Below are 23518 nucleotides of genomic sequence, written 5' to 3'. Positions count from 1 at the left end.
CTGCATTTCTAATTGACCTTGAAATTAACACATCTTTATTTTTTGTTTTCTGCATCTACCTCCTGGATGTCAGCACCACTGTAAGAACAGCATGGTATTTTTGCTTGGTTGGCTGGCTTTTTTTCTGTCATCTCTACATTATGGACACTGCTATAGAAAGCTATGCCTCTATGCCCACAGTGCAGATGCAGACTAGCATTTTTTCTGTCACGGTAGGAACGCCACCTCTCTGAGCAACAGTAACTAGGTTGATGGAAGCATTTTTCTGTCGACCTAGCTGTGTCTACACAGAGGGCTGGGTTGGCACAGCGATGGCACTTGAGGGCATGATTTTTTTTTTACTCAGCACAATAGTTCTATCAACCTAAGTTTTAAGTGTAGACCAGGCCTTAGCTAACAGCTATGGGAGCATAGAACTTTGTATTTGTTTAGGTCCTACATAATGAGTTACTTTCTCCACAATCCTCCCCTTGACAATAGAATTTTGGAGATTTTAAAATAAAAAGAATGATTTAAATGTCATTGGAAAGCCCTTACATCATAAAAACAATCTTAATTCTTCACTTATGTTACTAATAGCACCTGAGCTTACTGGAAGTGGAAAAACGTAAAACCGCCAGTTTACTGTCACTCTATGGTGTTTATTAAAAAGTTCAGTCACTTTATGAAAGTGCTTAAATAACTCTTCTTCTTTCGAGGTCCTTATACTACACCAATCACTGTAGTGTATGAAGTAATTAAGTCAGTTTCACTTTCAGGTGGTTGGTATCAGGGCCGGCTCCAGGCACCAGCCCTCCGAGCATGTGCTTGGAACGGCGCCTGGAGGGGGGCGGCGCGGCGGGGCGCTCCTGCCCAAGAGCGGGGCTGCGACTGGGCTCGCCGCCCTCCCCGCAGCACTCCTGCCGCCGGGGGCTCTCCACTCTCCCCTCGGCACTCTGGCCGCCGGGGAGAGTGGAGAGCCCTCTCCGCCCTGCTCCCGGCACTCTGGCCGCCGGGGAGAGCGGAGAGCCCCGGCCGGGCTCCCCACCCTCCTCCCGGTGCTCTGGCCACCGGGGAGAGCAGAGCCGCGGCGGACTCGCCGCCCTCCCCCCGGCGCTCCGGCCTGTCGGGGATTGCTCGGCACCCTCCCCTGCCACGCTGTCGGGAGGGGTGGGGCGGGGGGGTGGCGGGTGGCTGGTGTGTCAATGTTTGTTTTTGATATGATAGGGCAGTGTTTCCCAAACTTGGGAGGCCGCTTGTGTAAGAAAAGGCCCGGGCTGGTTTGTTTACCTGCCGCGGTTCGCTGCTCCAGGGGGGCTGCTGGAAGCGACGCAGGCCGAAGGATGTACTGGCCGCCACTTCCAGCAGCTCCCATTGGCCTGGAGCAGCGAACCACGGCCAGTGGGAGCTGCGATCAGCCGGACCTGTGGACACGGCAGGTAAACAAACCGACCCGGCCCACCAGGGGCTTTCCCTACACTAGCGGCGTCCCAAGTTTGGGAAACACTGGTCTAGGGAATGGGAGGGATTTTTGTAAAAACAAACAGACCAGGCTGTTTTTATCAAAATTTGGGGGGTGGAGGGAAATTGTAGAAATACTTTAGTTGGCATTTAAAATAAACTTGGGCCAAAATAAAATTGACACCCACTCTGTATATATGGAGCATGGTACTTGGAAGATTATATATAGTTATTTGTAGTGCCTGGCAGCTCCAGTTTTGTATCAGGATCCTATTGTACTAAGCACAGTACAAATAGAGAACAAAAATACATTTTAAAGTAATGTCCAATAGGCTGGATTTTGTGCGTAAACTACTTGATGTGTTTTCCCGTTTAATTCTAGATTTGGCATATAATGGTCACATATCATTAGGCTTGGGAGGATTAGATTTTTATCAATAAATGTCAGTAAACATTGATTTCACCGTACCCACACAAACTGATAAACATCGATAATCGACATTTCAGATCGGCAAAACAATGCTGTTTGAGAACTTCTTAGTTTGATTTCAGCCTTTCTCAGGATAATTTACTGTGTATATTTTGGCTTGCGATGTTGACAGTTTTGTGTTTGGTTATAAAGTTTTAACTTTCTGAATCGCAACGTCTGTCATTAAATTGTCTGATTCCCCGAATGTCTGACCCCCGCCTATAATTTCCCACAAATGTGGAAAAATTAGACAAATATCCATGTCAGTTGAAAAAAAAAACCGTGCCATGCCTAGATACAAGCATGAGTGGTGATTTGTTCTATTTTAATTCTCTGTGAGTGAATACTTGGAATAACAAATGTTATACTACAGTAGTGGCGGCCTGTGAGATGGTTTGTTTACATTGGCACAGCTGCCTACAGCTCCCAGTGCCCGCAGTTCGCTGTTCCTGACCAATGAGAGCTGCGGGAAGTGGCAGCCAGCACGTCTGTGACCCACACCACTTCCTGTAGCTCCCATTGGCCAGGACCAGCGAACCGCGGCTACTGGGAGCTGTGGGCGGCCGTGCCTGCAGATGGTCAATGTAAACAAACTGTCTCGTGGCCCGCCAGCCAATTACCCTGACGGGCCAGGTGCGGCCCACGGGCTGCAGATTGCTCACCACTGTACTACGGTATTTGATCAAAAGATGGGTGTTTGGGTTTTAACTTTCACAGTTCTGTTTTTCTGTGTTTCTAGGGTTGCCAGGTGTCCAGTTTTCAGTCCCACCCCAGAACCTGCATCTCGAGCCAGAGCTCTCACCCCTCCCTGCACCCCAACCACCTGCCCCAGCCCGGAGCTCCCTCCCTGCACCCCAACCACCTGCCCCAGCCCGGAGCCCCCTCCTGCACCCTGAACCCCTCATTTCTGGCCCCAGCCTGGAGTCCACTCCCCCCCCAGCAGAAGCCCTCCCCCCTCCTGCACCCCAAGCCCCTGCCCCAGCCCGGTGAAAATGAGTGAGGGTGAGGAAGAGCGAGTGACGGAGGGAGGGGGGATGGAGTGAGTGGGGGGGTCGGGGCTCAGGGAAGAGGTGGGGCAAGGGTGTTCAGTTTTCCTGTGATTAGAAAGTTGGCAGTCCTATTTATTTCACATCCTAAGCTATCTCTTTTTGGAAACCTGAATCTGTTCTCCCTTCTCCCACCCCCTCACTGGCATCTAAAGTATGGGAGTCTCACTTCACATGGGGTTATTCAGTTTCTTCACTGTCTCTGAAACCATGTGGCACAGTCACTTGGCACCTAGGTTCAACTGTGGCCTGGTGTCGTGTGGGCTCTGAAACAGATGAATTTGTATGTGAATTCACATAAGCAGAAATGGAAATATTTTCCCCCTTGAATGCATTTGGAGTCTACATTAGATTTGGTGAGGCTCAAACACTCTCAGATGCCTCTGAGCCCCTAAATGCTGGGTGGGCAGAAAATGCTTCATAGGATGCCTAGATTCATTGTGACAAGCTGATGGATACACATTTCTGTGTTAAAGTTCAGGACAGGGCCCTAAATTTCATGTAGCTGCAGATTTGCTTTATTACTTCCATTCTGTGAGGGAACAATGGAATGAGAAAATACTCTACCACACAGGTTTACAGCCATCGTGTTAAACAATGAATGTGTTTTTCATTGAGCTGCAACAGGAAAAGTGCTGCAAATGCCTTTTTGAAAGGGAGGATGTGAATTAGCTGCTACTTCTACCCACTCTGGCCTCTCACCCAGAGACTATAAATTGGCATGGCATTAACAGAGGACTAGTATATTGCTGAGTGTCATTATTACAGAGGAGTTAGGGCCGAATTGTGCAGTCTTGACTCAGACAGAAGTCCTGAAGGCTGTGGCAACTTTGGCCTCAGTACAGCACCAGGAAGAATTCTCACTGCTGCTTAAGTTCAGAGTATGGCATATTTGGGCGAACAGGGCAAAATGCAAAAGGAATGTCACGCTCTGCATTTTTCCATTCTTTTAAAGGGATACTCTGCGATTAGCAGGCAATAATGTCAGCTTACTTTGTATTTCTTGTATCTGTTCGCAAATATTGTGTCATCTTACTTTGAGGGTTTTTTCATCTGCTCCTTTTTCTTATAAGGCCAGCCATTGTTCATGACGCTACAGCATCAGAGTGCGCTCTGCCCAAAGCTCATGGACTCCCTACAGTAACAAACCAGCTTTCACAAGGAAAGCTGTGCGAATAGCTGATACTTTTTTAAGTGGCCTTTACATTTTAAAAAATAAAATTGAAATATAATTTGAAACAAAAATTGTTTGGAATCCAAAATTAGAAAGGATTTTATTCAGATCTCATTTGTTTGCTTTGATCAAAGCAGGGGTCGGCAACGTTTGGCACGCGGCTCGCCAGGGTAAGCACCCTGGCGGGCCGGGCCAGTTTTATTTACCTGCTGACGCGGCAGGTTCGGCTGATCGTGGCCCGCACTGGCCGCGGTTCGCCATCCTGGGCCAATGGGGGTGGCGAGAAGCTGCGGCCAGCACATCCCTCGCCCACACCGCTTCTCGCTGCCCCCATTGGCCCAGGACGGCGAACCGCGGCCAAACCTGCAGGTAAATAAACTGGCCCGGCCCGCCAGGGTGCTTACCCTGGCGAGCTGTGTGCCAAACGTTGCTGACCCCTGGATCAAAGCAATTTGGCAAACCTGACGAGCTTTCAAAATGCGTTAGTCAACCTGAATCTGCATTTTTTTCAGTGAAAATTCCCCCCCTCCTTCCCTTCCCAAATCTTTGCCTAGCACTATTCCGGAGCATTTCTACAATAACAAATGTGTCTGTGCAGCCTAGTGATTGAGACCCTATAATAACAAACCAAATTGTTCAGCTCAGCATTCATGAGCAACTCTACAATAACAAACCTGTGTGCAGCCAAACTATCATGAGACCCTATATTAAAAAAATAAACAAAAATCGCTGCAAACTGTTCAGCCTTGCATCCACAAGCAATGCTACAATAAGAAACGTGTGTGTGTGTGGTCTAGCCCTTACCAGCAACATAACAATAACAAACCCATTTGTGTGTGCATTCCCATATGTAATGGGGAGCATTCAGAATGCAAAGATTCATAGAATCCTAGTATATTAGGGTTGGAAGAGACCTCAGGAGGTCATCTAGTCCACCCCCCTGCTCAAAGCAGGACCAACATCAGTTTTAAGGTTCCAAAGAGGAGTTATAAAAGGTGAGTAACAGAAAACAATTTGGAAAATTATGAAAAACACCTTGATGTACTTTTAATATTCATTGAACTTTTCCAGTCACTTTTGTGCCATATTCATGCTTTTCTTTAAGTGTGAAGATATATTTACTTTTCACTTTGACCAAAACTGCTGTGTAGTACTAGTATTGCTGTTTGATGCTTCCAGGTTCCACCCAAGTGAGAGGTGCATTTCAGTGGTGGGTGAAACCATTCATGTGGATGTAACTTAAATGTAAAGTGATCTCGAATCATTTTGTGTGCATATAAAACAGGGATCGGCAATCTTTGGTCTGCCAGGGAAAGCCGCTGGCGGGCCAGGACAGTTTGTTTACCTGCAGCGTCTGCAGGTTTGGCTGATCGCATGTCCTACTGGCTGCGGTTCACTGTGCCAGGCCAGTGGGGGCTGCAGGAAGTGGTGCGGGCTGAGGGATGTGCTGGCCACACCTTCCCGCAGCCCCCATTGGCCTTGGAAGGCGAACTGCGCCCAGTGGGAGCCGCGATCGGCTGAAACTGCAGACGCTGCAGGTAAACAAACCATCCCGGCCCACAGGCGGCTTTCCTTGGCAGGCTGCGGGCCAAAGGTTGCCGATCCCTGATATAAAACTTGAGATTCATTGGCGTGAGCAGCACTATATAAATGAAAGATACTATATACATAAAGTGCATAGAAGGAATACACGCTCTTATAAAGTCTTCAGCAGTATAGATTCTTCATGTGGCATTTAGAAGGACAACATTTATTTGGGCTTCTAGTGCCAGCAGAGAGAAGCCTGTGTTTTTTTTCTTTTTGTGCCTTGTTGGACAGACAGTACTAAGGGCAACTTAATTACAAAGAGGCCTTTCAGCCTCTTCATGGGAGACGTGCTCTGTGTTTCCTGCAGCATATTGCTGGTTATAATGCAGGCCCTTATGTCTGAAGTTAGTGCAGCTGAGCGCTGGTAGCTTGAGTAGAAGGGAAGCCTTGTCTTAAAGGGGGAGTCAAACATATCTTTGGTCGCTGTTCCCTAAGGGCAGTAGCATTAGCTGTAGCGATATCAGCCAGTTCAGAAGATACTGTACTTCACAAAATAGATCCTGGGCACTGGCTTAATCCTGACAAGCGTGGAGCACCCTCTTCAGCAATGCGTCTTCAGGGAATCTGCTGGTGGTTTTGGTTTCTCCAGCTCTGGGGTTGGAGGGCAATGATCCCGTCCTATGCTCCACTTCTGTCCTCAAAGTGGTGTTGTATCGAATGCCCTATTGCTAGTTTGAGCATTGGAATCCCAGTGCTAGCTTAGTTTTTCTCTTTTCTGTTTGAAGTCCTTTGCTGGGAGACTAGATTTAGAGACCTCCCTAGAGTGGGGAACCAGCCATGCTGGACAGTTTGCCCATGGTTACTCTAATCCCTTCCTATAAGGGACTGGGAGTCAAGTCCACCACTACAGTGTGCTTGAAAGCAAGAACTGAGCCAATGAAATGTGCTGTAACCTCACCTGTACAGCCAGGCAAACTCATCCACAGCCAACGGCTTATTTGCCTGGTGGATGTTCATGCGTCCCTCTGCAAACAGATCAGTTTCCATAAACCTGTTTGGTGGGAGTTACTGCTGGCTGCTTTAGGATAGCGCACTTCAGCCTCTGGGGCGCTTGCATGCTGTTTTGCTGAGCGTGTGGCCTTGGCTATTCGATTGCAATTTGAAACTTGAGCTGGTTTGTTGGGATAAAATCTTGAGCGTTCTGGAGCCCGATCGCAGAACTCTGGTATGTTTTCTTCCATGAGTGACTTTGTTGCCAAGGGCCTGCTGCAGGGTGTCATTCTATACACCTAGGAGCTTTGTGTTGGTGGGAGCCAGGGCTATCTCGCTGCTAGGGAGGAGAGCATTTCAAATTTCTAGTCTTTGTCTTGTGGAATTACTTTAATTTTATGATTTCGGCTCTGAGAGCTGAGGCAGTATTGATTGATTGACTGATTGTTCCAAAATCAATCAATCAATCAATCAACTTAGTTCTAACCTGGCTAAGCTTCTGCCGGTATTTTTATGTTGCCATCTATCATTTAAATAGATCTCTAGTCTCTTACAGTAATGGTACCTGATAGCTCCTGGGAAGCCGTGGACACGATCTCTAGGAAGATTTATGCTTGCGTCATGTTTTTAAAACTTAGATTGTAAGCTCTTTGGGGGTGTGGCCCATCTCTGTGTTTGTTTGTACAGCGCCTAGCACAATAGAGCCTTGATGCATGACTGGGGCTACCACAGTGTAAATGTGTGTCATGTTTGTCTATTTCTTTCAGTAGGAATTTATCTCCAAAACAGAATCCAGGGGCAAGATAATGTCCAGTAGGTAGGGGTGTGTGTGTGTGTGTGTGTGTGTGTGTGTGTGTGTGTATAGTGTTCCTCTGTTGGCTGGGATGGAGTGGAGGGGTCTGTGGATCGGCTGGGATGGAGTGGAGGGGTCTGTGGATCAGCTGCATCTGGGCTTCCCCTTTCCCCACCCCCAGTCTTCAGACTTTGGACCGTATGTGCTCTCTTCAGATCTGGGGATTTGTACATGGGGAGAGATTGAAAGGGAGGTAGGAGGGTGGTGGTTAACTTCCCAGTGGGGCCACTCTGTGCTTGGGGATGGCTTCTTTGTGACGCATCGTGAATCTCATAACATTTTGGTGTTTTTATTTTAAGCCCTGGACTCCTGTGACTACGTGAAAATCTCATCTTTTTTTTAAAGTCAATTTCTCTCCCTCATGGTGGAGAAAAGCTTGAAAATAAGAATTGAGTGGCCCCTAAAGACTCAGACACCAGAAAGCAAATAAAATTCCCAATTTTTAAAAATATTTTTAAACCGCATGGTTGTAAAGCCAGTCTTGTGACTTTTGAGCACTTTGCATTGGCAAGTGGAGGCATGCTCTCACCCGTGTTTTTATAGAATCGTAGGACTGGAAGGGACCTCTAGAGGTCATCTAGTCCAGTCCTGTCTTGTGCACTCATGGCAGGATTCATCTGCTCCTGCTGTCTGTTCCCCAGATACATCATCAAAGCATCACCATCATGAAGGATCCAGGTGTATAATGAGCACTTGGAGCCAATGGGAAATGCTGGTCTTCATGTATTTATTCCTACTTACGAAAAACACTGCGAATTATATAATATAAAAATATAGAAAATAACACACATTGGAGGTGGAGCTTGTGGGTTTGGCACAGGGATGGGAGTTGGGGGTTGTATTCCCAGCTCTGCCATAGGTTTCCTGTGCACCTATGGCAAGCTATTTCCCACTCTGTGCCTCGGTTTCCCCATCTGTAAAAATGACTGTTTCCTGGGAGTGTTGAGCTGGGAGGCTGAATTAACGTTTGCAAGCACTTTGGGATCCTTGAACAGGTGGCGATCGAGATGGGCAAAGGATTGCTATTAGCTGAAGAAAATGGGCTCTGAACAGAGGACCAAATTCTCTCCTGTTGTAAATGGGCACCGCTTCAATGTCACTGATGGAATTTTGCTTCTTTACACCAGGGGAGAATTTGGCCAAGGATGCTATCCAGTTTTTCATGGCGTGTCATCATTGTGATGTTGCAAAGTGTGCTTCTGAATAAATCTAAACAAAACTCCAAGGTACTGGAAATGTAAGTTGAAAACTAAATGACCTTTGCTTTCTCCTTTTTTCAGTGGCTTGTAGTGTATAGATTCAGACATTTTTTCGATTTGGTTCCCAGCGTCCTGATTTCACTTGGAACTCTTTGTATCCAAACGACATCACAAAAAATTACATTCATGGAGTATATCCAGGACAGAGTCATCACGTGTTTCCCTAGCCTTCCCCCTGATCCCTACCCCTCCCACCCACCCCCCTACACAACTGAGAGAGATTAAATGATGGGGAAACAGTAACTTGTTTGCTTTAAGCCGGTACTCACTATGCAGAAAATGTTGATAGTGACGTTTTGGCAGTGACTGCTCAACATTCCTGCTGCACTTGGTAGCGTTTTAAAGCCGGAGTCTCGCTCTGCATTGTGCTCTCTGGAGCTGTCACATCCAAACGGTCTCCCTTCATGAGTCAAGCCTTTAATTTCCATGCCCAGAGAAATCAGCTTTCATTGGCATTCGAGCAGATGCGACACCTGGCAGTCACGGGAGCAGGCACCCTTGTATATCTCATGGTACCAGTGGTTAAGGAACAAAGAACGGTTGCCTGGTCTAGTGGTTAAGGTACTGGCCTGGGATCTGAGTTCAATTTCTGGCTCTGTTTCAAGCTTCCTGTGTGACCTTGAGTGAGTCACTTAATCTCTCTTTGGTATCAAGTATCAGGGGGTAGCCGTGTTAGGCTGTCTCTACAGAAACAACAAGGAGTCTGGTGGCACCTTAAAGACTAACAGATTTATTTGGGCATAAGCTTTCGTGGGTAAAAACCTCACTTCTGAAGATGGATCTGAAGATGGATCTGAAGAAGTGAGGTTTTTACCCACGAAAGCTTATGCCCAAATAAATCTGTTAATCTTTAAGTTGCCACCAGACTCCTTGTTGTTAATCTCTCTTTGCCTCGGTTCCCCATATGTAAACAGGGATAATAGCATGGGTGTTGAGAAGATAAATATATTAATGTGTGAGGTTCTCACAGCCACCAACTATTATCTGACGCTGTAAAATCTTCACTGGTGCAGGTTTGGGATGATCACACTATTTTATATGGACCAAACCCTGGCATGTGCTCCACACAATTACAAACTGTGTCTCATGGCACTTAGTTGGTTTTTTTGCATTTCTGTAATATGGTCAATATTGTGATTTGTCACTCTACTTCCAAAAGGGAGAAAAAAAGCCTATTAGTTGTGATGGAACAGAGGGGCTGTGAGTGTAGGCACAGGGCCCTATCCAAAGGAAGGATCCACTGTTTAGTGATACCTACAAATGCAGTGTAAAGCCACTTTTATATATTAGTTTGAAATGTAGTCTGTGGCTGGAAGAGTTGATGGGGTGTTGATCATGACCACAGGCATAGAGTGCATTGAGAGAGAGGGGCGCTAACTACCGGGCCTGACTTAGCGCCATTGTCTGGGCACCAGTGGAAATCTCAGCACAGCTCTAGGATAGAACGCTAACCTCAGTTAAAACGTTTAGACTCTCTGGGCTGTCCCATGGGAGGTGGGAGAGGGGAGGGATGGGGAGAGGGGAGGAGGGATGGGGAGCTTCCCTAACCTTGAAGAAAGGAATCTCTGGGGGCTGTAGAATTGGGATAGCCAGCCCTATGGTGCCTGCTCCTGCCACACAGCCCAGTGTTGGAGACACTGGGGGGAGGAGAGGTGGGAAGGGGGTGTCATGCCAGGGATGTGGGAGGTTGTGGTTGCTGTTTCAGCTAGTGCTCAGCTGTCCCCATGATTGGGGGAGGAAAACCACCCGTGTGACTTTCACCCCAGGTGCACTGTGCAGAAAGCAGGTCGGCCTGAGGATCTAGCTTTTTGCTTTTCAAATCTTTTCAAAGCTGTGATCATTGCGGGCTGCCTTACTCATTCAGTGGCAGAGTGGTAGCTTTTACAAAGAGATCTAGGGTTAGGTTTTCAAAAGCACCGAAGTCCTATTTTCAACAGTGACTTCATTCGAAGTGCTCAAGTCACTTTCAAAAATGGGACTTTGGAGCCTAAGTCACTGAAGTGCTTTTGAAAAATGTAACCCTACTTAAAATCAAGAGCACCTGACTTATCGGATTCTAGCAGCTTTAAGGCCTAAACATAAGGATGGTGGCCATTAAATTGTATCAGGGCTATCCCTCTGACTAGGCGGAACCTATGGGAGTGCTCATTGTGTTCTAGGAAGGAGAACTAGCTCCACAGGGTCCTTTGTTTAAAAGGAAGAGTGAAGAACTGAGGATGCAGATAAAAAGAAAGGGACTGAAGGAGTGACACGAGCTAGTAGGGGGGATGGAGCTGAGAGGAAAGGCTTAAAGGCAAGAGGGACATGGAGAAGACAAGGGAAGTCAAGAGGGGCGGGTATAGAATAGAGCAAAGAGTCTCCTATCATGCATCAAAGCTATTTGGTTTTCCCTGCTCTGCGGGAGAGACTGACATCTAGCAGATGCCCATCTTCCTGCTTTCTCTGTGTTGGTTTAGGGGATGAGTCATTCATTCTGTTGTCACATCAACTCCCCAACAACACCCAGTGTGATCCCTCTAGTCCAGGGGTCAGAAACCTCTCAGAAGTGGTGTGCCGAGTCTTCATTTATTCACTCTAATTTAAGGTTTCACGTGCCAGTCATACATTTTTAACGTTTTTAAAAGATCTCTTTCTATAAGTCTATAATATATAACTCAACTATCGTTGTATGTAAAGTAAATAAGGTTTTAAAAATGTTTACGAAGCATCATTTAAAATTAAATTAAAATGCAGAACCCCCTGGTCCAGTGGCCAGGACCTGGGCAGTGTGAGTGCCACTGAAAATCAGCTCGTATACCGCCTTTGGCGCACGTGCCATAGGTTGCCTACCCCTGGTCTACTCTGTGAGTCTCTTGATTACCGTCCACGTAACCTCACTATCAGCTTCCAGGCTCAGGGTATGCGTGCCCCTCTTTACTGAGATATTTGTGGCTCTGCTTTGCCGAGCTTAATGCACAGCATGCAGCTGTGTCCCTTCACATTCCCTTGCTCCGAGAGTATCTCGGACTGGAATTTGTGCAGCTCAGTAGAACATAACCTTGGGGATGGCTGGCTCCTGTTATGCAGCTGGAGTACTCAGGCTGTATGTGCTGCAGCTATTGCCCTCAGATACTGCGTGGCCTGTGTTATCTGTCCCCGATATGAGGAGCAGGAGAAACTGAGCGGTCCGAAGGCAGTACAAGGAGAAAAGAGCAAAGCTAGGGCTTGCATTGGCAGCAGTAGCCAGCTGGGTACTGAGTCAGTCTCTGATCGGGTTTGTTTTGTAGAAAGCTTTATTTTTTTTCCCCCTTCACCTGCCAAGACTTGAGTTCTGGGCACTGTGGGGGAGCAAAATACCTGCCGCTGAGATGTCATCAGTGGTTGCAGCAGAAACACAAGAGCCTTGAATTTGGATCTTGGCAGGTAAGTAGAGGAGAAAAGAAGGGCTGCTTGCTGCAGTATGTGAGCCCTCTTAAAACCTTACAGAGCTGAGATTGCACTCTTTGGTGATGGAGGTGGCTATCAGTGTCTCCGTTTAATGGGAGAAACTGAGGCACGGTGAGCCTCTGACAAAGCTGGGCCTTGAACTCCTATCCCTTGTTACCAGTGCTTTTACCACAAGACTCCTTTTCTTCCCCCGATGTTGAACGATTGTTTATTATCTAAATGGCCTCATGGCTACTCATGGCCGTTTGCAGCTACATAAAGGGGCTCCCAGTCTTAGTGAGAGATGGCAGAAAGAGGGCAAGGGAAAGATGAGGTTCATTCGATATGAAGTCACTAGGCTATTTGGTGTGTCATTGCCCACCTCAGGTATTTAAAAATCATGAGCCAGGGTCCTCAAAGTTCTGAGTGGCTCAAAAATCACAAGAACGTTACTCAAAGGCTGTTCTTTTGATTTCTCTTCACGGAGAAGAGTCATGTTTTCAAGCTTTTCCCCAGACTTCCAGTGCTACAAACTCACTTTGGAAGGAGGCTGAGAATCTCGGGTAATAATCTGATTCCAGAAGCTGAGGCTTTAAGAAAAATGCCAGAGAACATGAGGCTTACAATAGAGTCACAAGGGTCAGCAACGCCACTTGGCTGTCTTGTTAGGTCCATTTTAAAAAAGGCTTCTCCCTTTCCCCCGCTCGCCTAATTGGCTTAAATATTTCGGGAACAGGACTGAACATCAGCGATATTGTCAGAACCTATGCAGCAGAGGAGATAGGTCCTGCTCCCCATGTTGTCTGTTTTCCCCTCTTAGTACGTAGCCCTTGTATAATCACTACTGTCCTCCAAACACGAGGCCTGAACTCTGCTTCCTTCGAAACCTTTATTAATGCTGCTTGAGAACGGCCGGCGGGTGTCACTTCTGTCCTGGTTCCCTGCTCCTGCCTGGGAGCTGGGAAAGTTCCCATGACCAGCTCTGTTGGCCTCGTTCACCTTTGCCTGCAGTGTGGGTGTAACTGTGACTCAGCCTGTAGCCCTGGATTTGTCTCTCGACCATAAATTAGGCTAACGATGTTAAAGCCTCTGCGTGGCATGTTTCCCTGCAAGACTCTGGTTGTGGCTTCTTCGGTGGTAATTTTTTGTTGTTGTGTCATAACTCCTCCTTTGCGAGCGTAAAATCAAGCAGATTGTGGGTGGAAAGACTTCCCATTGCTGTAGGGAAGACACATCATGTAGATGGGGAATTCTGCCTCTCTAGTGATCAAACACACGGAAGGAGGGGAGGGGCAGGGCTTTGTTTGGTGCACAGGTATCTTCACCCCCTGGGCAAGGCTCTTCTGTCACCCTACTAGAGTCCTGAGGTTCACCTTCCACTCACCCCTTTTTTATAGCCCTAATCTTTTAGGCCTGACATCACAACCATTGTTCTTCCCACTAAAGAGGATGGGGTGGTCTCATTTCAAAGCTTGCCAGCCACCCAGAAGGAATGTCGTTGCTAATGAGGTGGGTATGCTGTTCCCTGCTGCCATGAAAGGTGAGAGCCCAGGATTTAGAATTTCACCTGGGTCAACTATATTGTAGTGCAGAGTGCTACCCTATTGCATGACTCTTATTGTCCGTTACACGTCTGGGTCATGTGGCTAAGACCTACTTTTCATCTTGTCTGAACTGGCTTGTAAATCAACGCCTTGGTTCAAATTAAAGACGTCCCGATTCTACTCCACGCAATTGCACACTGAGCACAAGAGAAATTGGAAAGTCCATATTAGGGCCAATAGGAACCTCTCATCAGGGACTGCTGCAAAGGTCAGTCCCCGATGTCTTAGCCACCCCAGTATAAACAGTCTGCACAGGACTCCATTAGTGCATTTCAATCAGGTATTAAGCACTGCACTTTACTAGTGCTATCGAGGTGAATGTGCCACTTACATCCAGCCAAATGAACATGAAATGTTTAACAATAACCAAGAATTGAAATGGCCTTTGGCTTCACCATATTTGTATTATTAAAGACCAGTAAGTCTCACAGACCACGATAGTGGATTTACCATGTAGATTTGTTTTTCCAGGCCAGAAAATCAACTGGGTTCACATCCCAAATGGGAGGGTACTGAAAGAGTGATGATGGGCAGTGTTACCCCAGGCGCCGAGGGATGATCCCAGGCAGGATTTATACCTGTTTATTTCTGAAAATAAAAAAAAAATCCTTTTTGCTAGTGAAGTTCAGTGCACTCTAGTGGTTAAAACGGAGTCAGGACTACGTACTGGGTTCTAGTCCCAGCTCTGGCCCTCTGTGGTCAGTACGTTCATGTTGTGAGGTTGGTTATAGTGACGCTCACTAGCTGTGATCCTCTGGTCAATTGTCCTTGTAGCTGAAATGGCCAAGAGTTTCTCTGCTGCGGAATCAAAAATGACCAATGAAACCTTGTGAAAGGGCCATTCCGGTACCGGTAGATTCTGGTAATGGTGCCTGATCTGCTAGGAGATGATATCCCTTTGGGATTTGCCATGACGATGATTAAGATTCACTGAACCTCTATGGATCTGTAATGGAGGCTCTAGGAACCTGTTCTCTTTTGTTTCTCCTTTGGGGATATAGTTACCAGGCAATTATTTCACACCCTGTAGCACCGCAGACATGTCTCTTCAAGGCCAGTCCCTTTCCACGTCGCTGAGAAAATGTATTTTACATTAAAAAAGAAGCCTTTAAAGAAATGCCCTCCAGGCATAAAGCCGATGTATTTTCTATATATAACCCTCTGTTATTAATACAATGAACTTCTCTTCAGACTCGCGGGGAGGGAGGAGGGAATATGACTTGATCACGGGAGATATGAATGATATGATACAGGCAAGTCTCATCTTACGCGCATTTAACCTGTGCGAGTTCAGCTTTGTGGGGTCGGCAAAAACAAAACAAAACCAAAAGGGAAAAACAACAATTTAAATACTGTACCTGTAGTGCGGGCGATTCTGTCCGCCATTACACTCAATGTAATTTTGACTATATGCAATTTTTCGCTTTACGTTCTGACAGCGGAACGTAACCCCAGCGTAAGATGAGACTCGCCTGTACTCATTTTCAGTGCATTGTAGGTCTGACTCCATCATAGCGCCCCTAGCCCACGTTTCATTTTGCAGTGATAAAGCAGTGCAAGACTGTACAGCAGGTTTATATGACATGCGTTCCCACGGAACATTAGTATCAAATAAACCGATTATAGAAGCAATGTCACGTTGGCTCAAAGATGCCAAGATATATAGATCTGGGCAGAGTGGAATGATAACCAGCATGTATGATTGAAAACTTGCATAACAAAAGCCCCACTGGTGTTCGTGATGGGAGTAAAAGAAATGTTGCTTTAGCTTTGACTTTTTAAGGTGATTATTGATTTTTGTCTCAGTAATTTGTCACTGTTTATTATATGAGATCTTTTCCCCTCTGGTTCTAAACATTGAGGAATATTTTATGGAGCTGGTGAACCAGACTTGAGCAGCACAGATCCTTGTGAATGCGAAAGTCCCTTGGAATCAAGTAAGGAGTAAATCCCTTCTGTTATAAAAAGTACATAATTGGGCTTTCCTGGCTAAGTTAACCGAGGGAGTAAACCGCAGTTCCTCTTACATGGATGTAAGCTTGCACATAATGGATCTAGAGTTTTTTTTACTTATGGGCATAGCATCTTAGATGTTTCGTTCATAAATGAGTAGGAAGACAAATGAGCAGATTCTGATCTTGTTTCCACTGGTATAATGGAGAGCAGAATGTGGCCTAAAGGTATACTGTCAGGGTACCAAGTGCCACGTGTCCTTACTGAGGCCCATTGAACCCATGAGCACTAAGTCCCTTGCAGGATCAAATCCTTCGAGATACTGGACAATATTAAAGGTTGGGCACAAGTATGAGCAGGTGGAAGTAGAATGGAGATGACTGATGGACGGTGAATGGAATGGGTCAGGTCAGTGTTTCCCAAACCTGGGACGCCGCTTGTGTAGGGAAAGTCCCTGGCGGGCCGGGCCGGTTTGTTTACCTGCCGCGTCCGCAGGTCTGGCTGATAGCAGCTCCCATGTCCCTCGGCCCACGCTGCTTCCAGCAGCTCCAATTGGGCTGGAGCAGTGAACCGTGGCCAGTGGAAGCTGCGATCGGCTGGACCTATGGACAGGGCAGGTAAACAAACCAGCCCGGCCCGCCTGGGGCTTTCCCTACACAAGCGGCGTCCCAACTTTGGGAAACACTTGTCTATCATATCCCCCGTTAGTCTCCTCTTTTCCAAGCTGAAAAGTCCTAGCCTCTTTAATCTCTCCTCATATGGGACCCGTTCCAACCCCCTAATCATTTTAGTTGCCCTTCTCTGAACCTTTTCTAATTAAAGATTGGGAAGTGTGTAGGACATGAGGTAGCAGAAGCAGAGATGTAGGCAGGGGTGGAGCTATCCAGACTTTTGAAGCATGCTTGTATCACCCACATCCATGTGCATACGTCTATGTGGTGTGCATGATGCATAGAGTTTAGAACTAGCTGAAACTTTTTTCCAACTTTTTTTGGATGGAGCATCCAAAATTCATTGCAGCTTGTTACAGAAAAGTTTCACGGGTTCAGGATGGAATTTTTGGGGGTGCACCCACCCACCCCCAAAATAGCCACCTGACTGGTAGTTATTGAGAGACCAGGCTTGAGTCCCTTCTCGGGCTCAGGTCTTTCTCTTTTTCTCATGTGTTTTCATAACATTTTTTGAATGATAATAAGAATTCCATTTCATGAAAAGTTGAGGTTTTGAAGTTTATTTTCCAGCCAGCGCTAGTAAGGATTAGACTGTGTGTTTAGTAACTGATAGGACTGTATGTGTTGTGTTGCTCTTAACATGCCTAGAGATTGAGACAGACATTTCTGTAACTCTAAGCCAATAAGGATGGTGAGTAAGAGTTGATTCCTAATACACTGGGGGGTAGGCTCATCCATAGGTAATATGAACAATAACAAACAGTTCTCTTGTTATATCTGGCAATGACGTGGTCTCAGACACAACCCAAGCTGTTTATTTGAGTCACAAAGGAAACCTAATGCGTTTTGAGATTGTTGTACTTAAGAAGCTGTATAAAAAGAAATGGGATGGAAAGAGATGGAAAAATGTTTCCAGTGTGGAAGAGGCTGTCCTGAGCAGACTCTGAGTTCGTAATCTCAGATCATGTCGCCGCTGTGCTCACAGCAATATTGCAGAGGGCCTGAGTATTTATAGGTCATAGCCAATGTCAAAGCAAGAACTTGGGCTGCAGCTGTTTGTGCTGCTGCCATCCTGGATATCACATAGTCACGTTTCTGCATCATCTGGTTAAAAATCAGCATGTCAACAGTCCCCCCCCCACCTCCCCCAACAACATCCCTTTCTTTCACTACTGCTCTTCCGTGACTCTGGAAATGGCGGAGGCCACTTTGCGAGCACGGATGTCAGCTACTTTGCTTGCAGATGCCAGTTTCCCTTGGATGCTTGCAGCTGGTATGATGGGGTTGACCCTTACCAGAGAAGTGCAGCCAATTTCCCCGTCCCTTTGCTTCCAAGGCCAGTTAGCTAAGGGCAGCGTTTATATCAACTGTGAGAGCGTTAGTAGCCACTTGGGCAGTACCACCGCACCCAGTATGGGACAGGGAGGGGCTCGGTGCCCCAGCCATGGAGAAGGGGGAGCTGTATGGGAAATGTGGCTGAGCCAAGCAAGGGAAGAGGGAACTCCCATCTGCTTCTCACAGAGGACAGGCATTAGCACTTTCCCTGCAGACATTCCCTTTGGCTATAACCCTTGGCTACACCCATCCAGTCTCCCATGTTCCGCATCCTTGTGTCGCAAAGTAAGAGCCCGCTCTCCTTATTCACTTGTAACTTGGGCTTGTGATGGGGGCGGGGAGAATCCAGACGTGTGTTTGAATGGACATGATTATTAGGTGGAACGTGAGAATTGTTGAGACTTGGGGCCACATCCACATGGGATGTTAGCTTTCAGGAAAGGAAAAGATGAAACCAAGCCACCCCCCACATTTAGTGGCTGAAGAAGCAGAATAAGAATCAGGACTCCTGGGTAGGGTGACCAGATAGCAAGTGTGAAAAAGTGGGGAACACTTTTTCGGGAGTGGGAGGATATAGTTGTGTATATTAGACAAAGCCCCTAATTTCAGGATGGTCTCAATAATATTGGGAGGTCTGGTCACCCTACTCCTGGGTTCCATTTCTGGGCCTGCCATTGGCCTGCTCTGCAAGTTACCTCAGCTGGAATTTTCACATCAAACTGTTTAAAATCAGGCCAGACTTTGTGCAGTGCTGAGCTCCCCGCTGGGCATCTTGACTTCAGGAGGACGTGACTCTCTGCATCTTTGAAAATCAGGCCACTTTTTAAAGTGCTTAAATATGTGTGGGTGGTAAGGGGCTAAATTTAGACAGCCAGGTTGGATCCTGTTGGGAGAGACTGCCAAAGGCACAAGGGATAGTTGGGGACCCTAGCTGCCTTTTGACCTTTGCAAACTCTCCCTTTGACTTTAACCTTGTAACTCAAGTAACTTCGTCCTCCTACTTGCCTCGTTGATTAATTTGGCTTCCTGTGACTCAGTTTACACACATTAAGAATTGTCACTCCTATTCTGATCTGCCCCGTAGGGGATGTGGGGATCCCCAGAAGAGAAGCTCTAGGGAAGCGTTTCCTGTGTTACTGCAAAGAACATCTCTGGACAGATGAAATTGCTGATCCCAGAGGAAGGGTAAATTCTCTATCCCAGTGTTTCCCAAACTTGGGACGCTGCTTGTGTAGGGAAAGCCCCTGGTGGGCCAGGCCGGTTTGTTTACCTGCCGCGTCCGCAGGTCCAGCCGATCGTGGCTCCCACTGGCCGCGGTTCGCCGCTCCAGACCAACGGGAGCCGCTGTAAGCTGCGCGGGCCGACTGGCTGCTACAGCTGCCTATTATACTGATGCCTAAATGCAGCTCTGGGTACATTAGAAAGGGGGTGCCAAGTCACAAGCACCAAAAAAATAGTGGTTTGGATTCGGGGGAGGACAGTTGCATCTGCAAAAATGATGAACATTCTTTTTCATACGGGAGTCTTTGGATGCTCAGGAAACCGAGGTCCTTATCTTTCACACAAGTAAAGTAACAGAAGTAGGCTATTCTGTTCGTCCATTTTATTGCCAAGAGGCATTTCTTTGGCATAACAGCATCCTGGTGTATCCTAATAGGGTCTAGCTGCCCTGAGAGGAGAGCTGCTGTCAGAATACTTTAAAGTTGGACAGAACATTTCCTGCTTTTTGAGGTGTATCAGCAAAGATTCTGATCGCCTCCAGTGGGAGACTATTTTTATACTGTCCAGGGGCTGTCTTATATTATGAGATCGCTATCACTTTTTTTTTTTTTATTTGAATCCTAACTGAATGTTTTAGGATGACCTTAAAAATATAATCTCCATCTCTGGAAAAAAAACAACAGACCTGTTTCCAAGATGGAATTGGGTTGCCTTTTTTTTAAGGAGACATGACGATGAAAATAAAAGTATGTTGGATTTCTTCCACGAGCGTGGCAGAGAGCAGCTGTGGTACCCAGTGCTGCATCTTCTTGGCTCTACACTGATGTTGCATAAAACCCACAAGTATATTGCTTTGCATTATGTAAAATCTTAATTGGCCTATCTCTTTTGAAATTGTCTTGTCAGTAAGTGAAGCTCCCAGCCATTGATTAATCGTAAAAGATTCTTTTAAAACGTTTGTTCGACTTAATTTTTATTTATTTTGCAAAGAAACTTTCTGTCGGGGCTCAGCTCCTTACCTTTGTGGCTGCTTCTTTAGTCAGTTGTGTGACATGCTGCCAACATGTGAGCCAAGTGTCAGTGTGTCAGCAAGGCCATGAGTTCAGACAGACAGGGATCGGGTGCCGAGCTTGTCTGATGTGTGCTTTGGCGTGAGTTCTTCAACTGCTCCATGGGAGAGTTGGGTTTCAGCGTTAAAACCACCATCTCAAAAGGGAAAGGGTGAAAAGTGAGGTCAATGACAACAGGCAATTTAGTGCACAGAGTGCACTAGGAGCAAGGAGCGCTCCGCACACACCAGCTCCTCCAAAACACATCTACTTCTGATGGGAACTCAAACGAGTTCTGAGGAACATAGGTGAGTTTGAGGGGTTCACCACTTGTGCTGCTCAGTGCTAAGGATGTGCTGGAATGATACCCATGCCGCCAATGAGATTCAAGCTTTGGGGGTCAACGTTTGTAAAGTGCCTAGGGCAGCTGGAGCCTTTGGCTTTTAGGACTCCAAGCCTCTTTGTGAATGTGACTTAGGTGCCGAAGTCATGCAAGCATTTCTGAAAATGTTGCCCGTGGTCTTACACCAAGGTCTAGAAGGCTTTATGGTTGCCTTGCCTAGTGCTGCTAATACAGCATCTGATACTAGCGCGCTTGATCATGTCCCATAGCCCCTTGCTTCACAAGCAGTCAGTCATTCCAAGGGACAACTTGCAGTGTCATGGCCTGATTCAAAGTCTACTGAAATCAATGGAAAGACTCCTATTGACTTCCCAGGTCTCTGGGTCAGGCCCAAACCTACTAACAGCTGTGAGTCATCATGGTAAGATCGGCAAATGGAGTAAACCGAATACAGGCTATTAGCTAAGGTGGGCAGGGACGGTGTCCCTAGCCTCTGTTTGCCAGAAGCTGGGAAGGGTGGACAGGGGATGGATCCCTTGATGATTACCTGTTCTGTTCATTCCCTCTGGGGCACCTGGCATTGGCCACTGTCAGAAGACAGAATACTGGGCTAGATGGACCTTGGGTCTGATCCAGTGTGGCCGTTCTTATGTTATGTAGGTTATGTGCTCTTTAAGTAATTGTCTCTGGATTTCTCTCTCTTTGTAGGTGAGTGTTTTAACTACCTTGGAGCGGCGATTCAACCTGCAGAGCGCTGACGTGGGGGTGATAGCCAGCAGCTTTGAGATTGGGAACCTGGCCCTCATTCTCTTTGTGAGCTACTTTGGAGCCCGGGGGCATAGGCCACGTTTGATAGGATGCGGAGGAATAGTCATGGCTCTGGGCGCCCTCCTTTCGGCGTTGCCTGAATTTCTGACCCATCAGTACGAATATGAATCTGGGGAAATACGCTGGGGGGCTGAAGGGAGGGATGTATGTGCTGCCAACGGGTCCACCAGCAACGAGGGACCAGACCCGGATCTTATCTGCAGGAATAGGACTACCACCAACATGATGTACTTGCTTCTCATTGGAGCACAAGTGCTCCTAGGCATTGGTGCTACCCCTGTACAGCCACTAGGAGTTTCCTACATCGATGACCACGTGAGACGGAAAGATTCCTCCCTGTATATAGGTAAGACTTTGAAGTTTGTTGAATGCAGTTGAGGTGTTCCTGCTATTGCAGCTCGTTCTGTTGTCTGGTTTATCCGGCATCAATAGAAAGGGTGAATTTGGGGTTCTTCTCTGTGCTTCTATGTCTGTGAAGGTACCTTGGCTTTGATCTACCAAGAACTAACTACTACAAGAAACATCTCTCTGCCACTGATCACCATTGTGCCCTCCCTGCCCCTCTTCCACTTAAAATACCATGGCAGAGAAATGCAGGGGTATTTGCTCTTAGTAGAGAAAGCTGGTGTCATCCTTTGGGTTGGCAGCCATAATGAGGCAGTGGATGATTAGGAAAGGTGTTCTCTTTTCACAGCAATTTCCCATGTCCCTTAAACTCTAATGATATTGGTCACTTGTGGTTGAGCTTGAGCTGCAGAACATCAAAGTAGCTTATAAGACAGTAATTAACCACTTATCCAGTGTACTTTAGCTGCCTCCATAGTGTGTTAGTTGACATGTCCAATGATTACTGTATGAAGACACTGGATCTGAGGGGCATTTCTCCTTGCAAGTTTTCTAATAATTCCTTTGAAAAGCTATTCTGAGCACACACCCTCACACACAAAGAAAGTTCTCTGTGTAGAGCAGGTGCTCCTACTCAGCATCTTGTGGAAGGACCCCAGAAAATGTTACCTATAGGGGAGCAGGATGGCAAAGCCGGTAAGTCTATTGTGATATATGGGGAGTTAGGCATCTAACTCCCAATGGTTGTGATCATGCTGCAAAATTACTCAGTCCATCTCAGGCAGCTTGGGGTTAGTTGCATGGTGTTACATGATGGGGTTAAGGGGTAACGCTAGGTTTTGGTTATCAACTGAAATATCCTAGCCTTAGGGTAAAGAGCTCATGGGTTTCTGTGAGGAACCCCGCACTGACCGTGCTTCAGAAAACTTTGTGAGTGAAGTTGTCCTCTGAACGCTTCTAGACCAGGAGTCGGCAACCTGGCGGGCCGGGCCAGTTTATTTACCTGCTGACACGGCAGGTTCGGCCGATCACGGCCCCCACTGGCCGCGGTTCGCCGTCCCGGGCCAATGGGGGTGGCGAGAAGCGGTGCACGCGAGCGATGTGCTTACCCTGGTGAGCCGCGTGCCGAACGTTGCCGACCCCTGTTCTAGACTCTGTGTCCATCTGCTGTCTATACAGTATCCGCTCCATTTCCATAGGACTCAGTAGTAGCTAGCCACCAATTCTGCTGGCCCCAATTCAGCAAAGCACTGAGGCATGTGCTTATCTAATTTGCCTGCCTGCCTGTGTTTCTCTTGTGTCCCTCAGCATGGTATTTAATGGCTACAGAAACTTCACCCCTGACCTACTCTGACTGGAAGCCAAAAGGCAATCCCATCAACAAACCACCTTGCTATGACCTCTCTGGTTGAGTTACCAAATAGAACAAAATACACCTGGCTGGAATGGCCACCCGTGTAACCCTGCTCAGCTTCTGTTGCCTTTCTGAATATGTCCCATGATATCAAACTTAGTGAAACAGCGGGGACACCTATTGGATAGGTTGTCTAAAGAGCGTAGCTGTTGTAGTCCTCTCCTAGATTAACACCCCTTGCATCTACTTAAGAAGGTTCTACCATGTTCACAGCACAGCCCATTTATTCCTTAAATGGTCATAAAATCATTATTTCAGCATTTAGCTCTGCACACTGGAATTTTATGCTCTGAGCATTTTCTTGAATTTTGTGGGAGGGTTCCACTGTACAAAGAGGACTGGAAATATATCACTTTGTGTGTAAAATACAGGATAACAAATGGCCTCAAGGTAAATACAAAGCCGAATTCTCTGGAGCAACTCTCTCAATGCCACAAACCATGAGTTTAAATTAAGTCTTATAATTTCTGCGTTATTGATCATATAAAAAATCTTGAAAAATTAGCAGTTTGCTTAAGTCAGTGGAGTAGATACATTGGCAAGATAGATATGACCACTCTGAGATCGGAACTGGGGAGAGGTACGTACGCAG

The 23518-nt window shown here is 46.8% G+C and overlaps 1 protein-coding gene across 1 annotated transcript in view; it reads left to right on the top strand.

Annotated features, from left to right (window-relative positions):
- Window positions 1-23518, top strand: part of SLCO3A1 (solute carrier organic anion transporter family member 3A1) — a 215388-nt gene that overhangs the window by 8579 nt on the left and 183291 nt on the right. Inside the window, exon 2 of the mRNA XM_054042741.1 lies at window positions 21048-21513. Within this exon, the coding sequence (XP_053898716.1) occupies window positions 21048-21513 (466 nt within the window). The remainder of the gene's footprint in view (window positions 1-21047; window positions 21514-23518) is intronic.

The sequence above is a fragment of the Malaclemys terrapin genome, chromosome 10 (genome assembly GCF_027887155.1).
Source record: "Malaclemys terrapin pileata isolate rMalTer1 chromosome 10, rMalTer1.hap1, whole genome shotgun sequence".
NCBI lineage: Eukaryota > Metazoa > Chordata > Testudines > Emydidae > Malaclemys > Malaclemys terrapin.
This window is presented reverse-complemented; position numbering and strand designations above follow the sequence as displayed.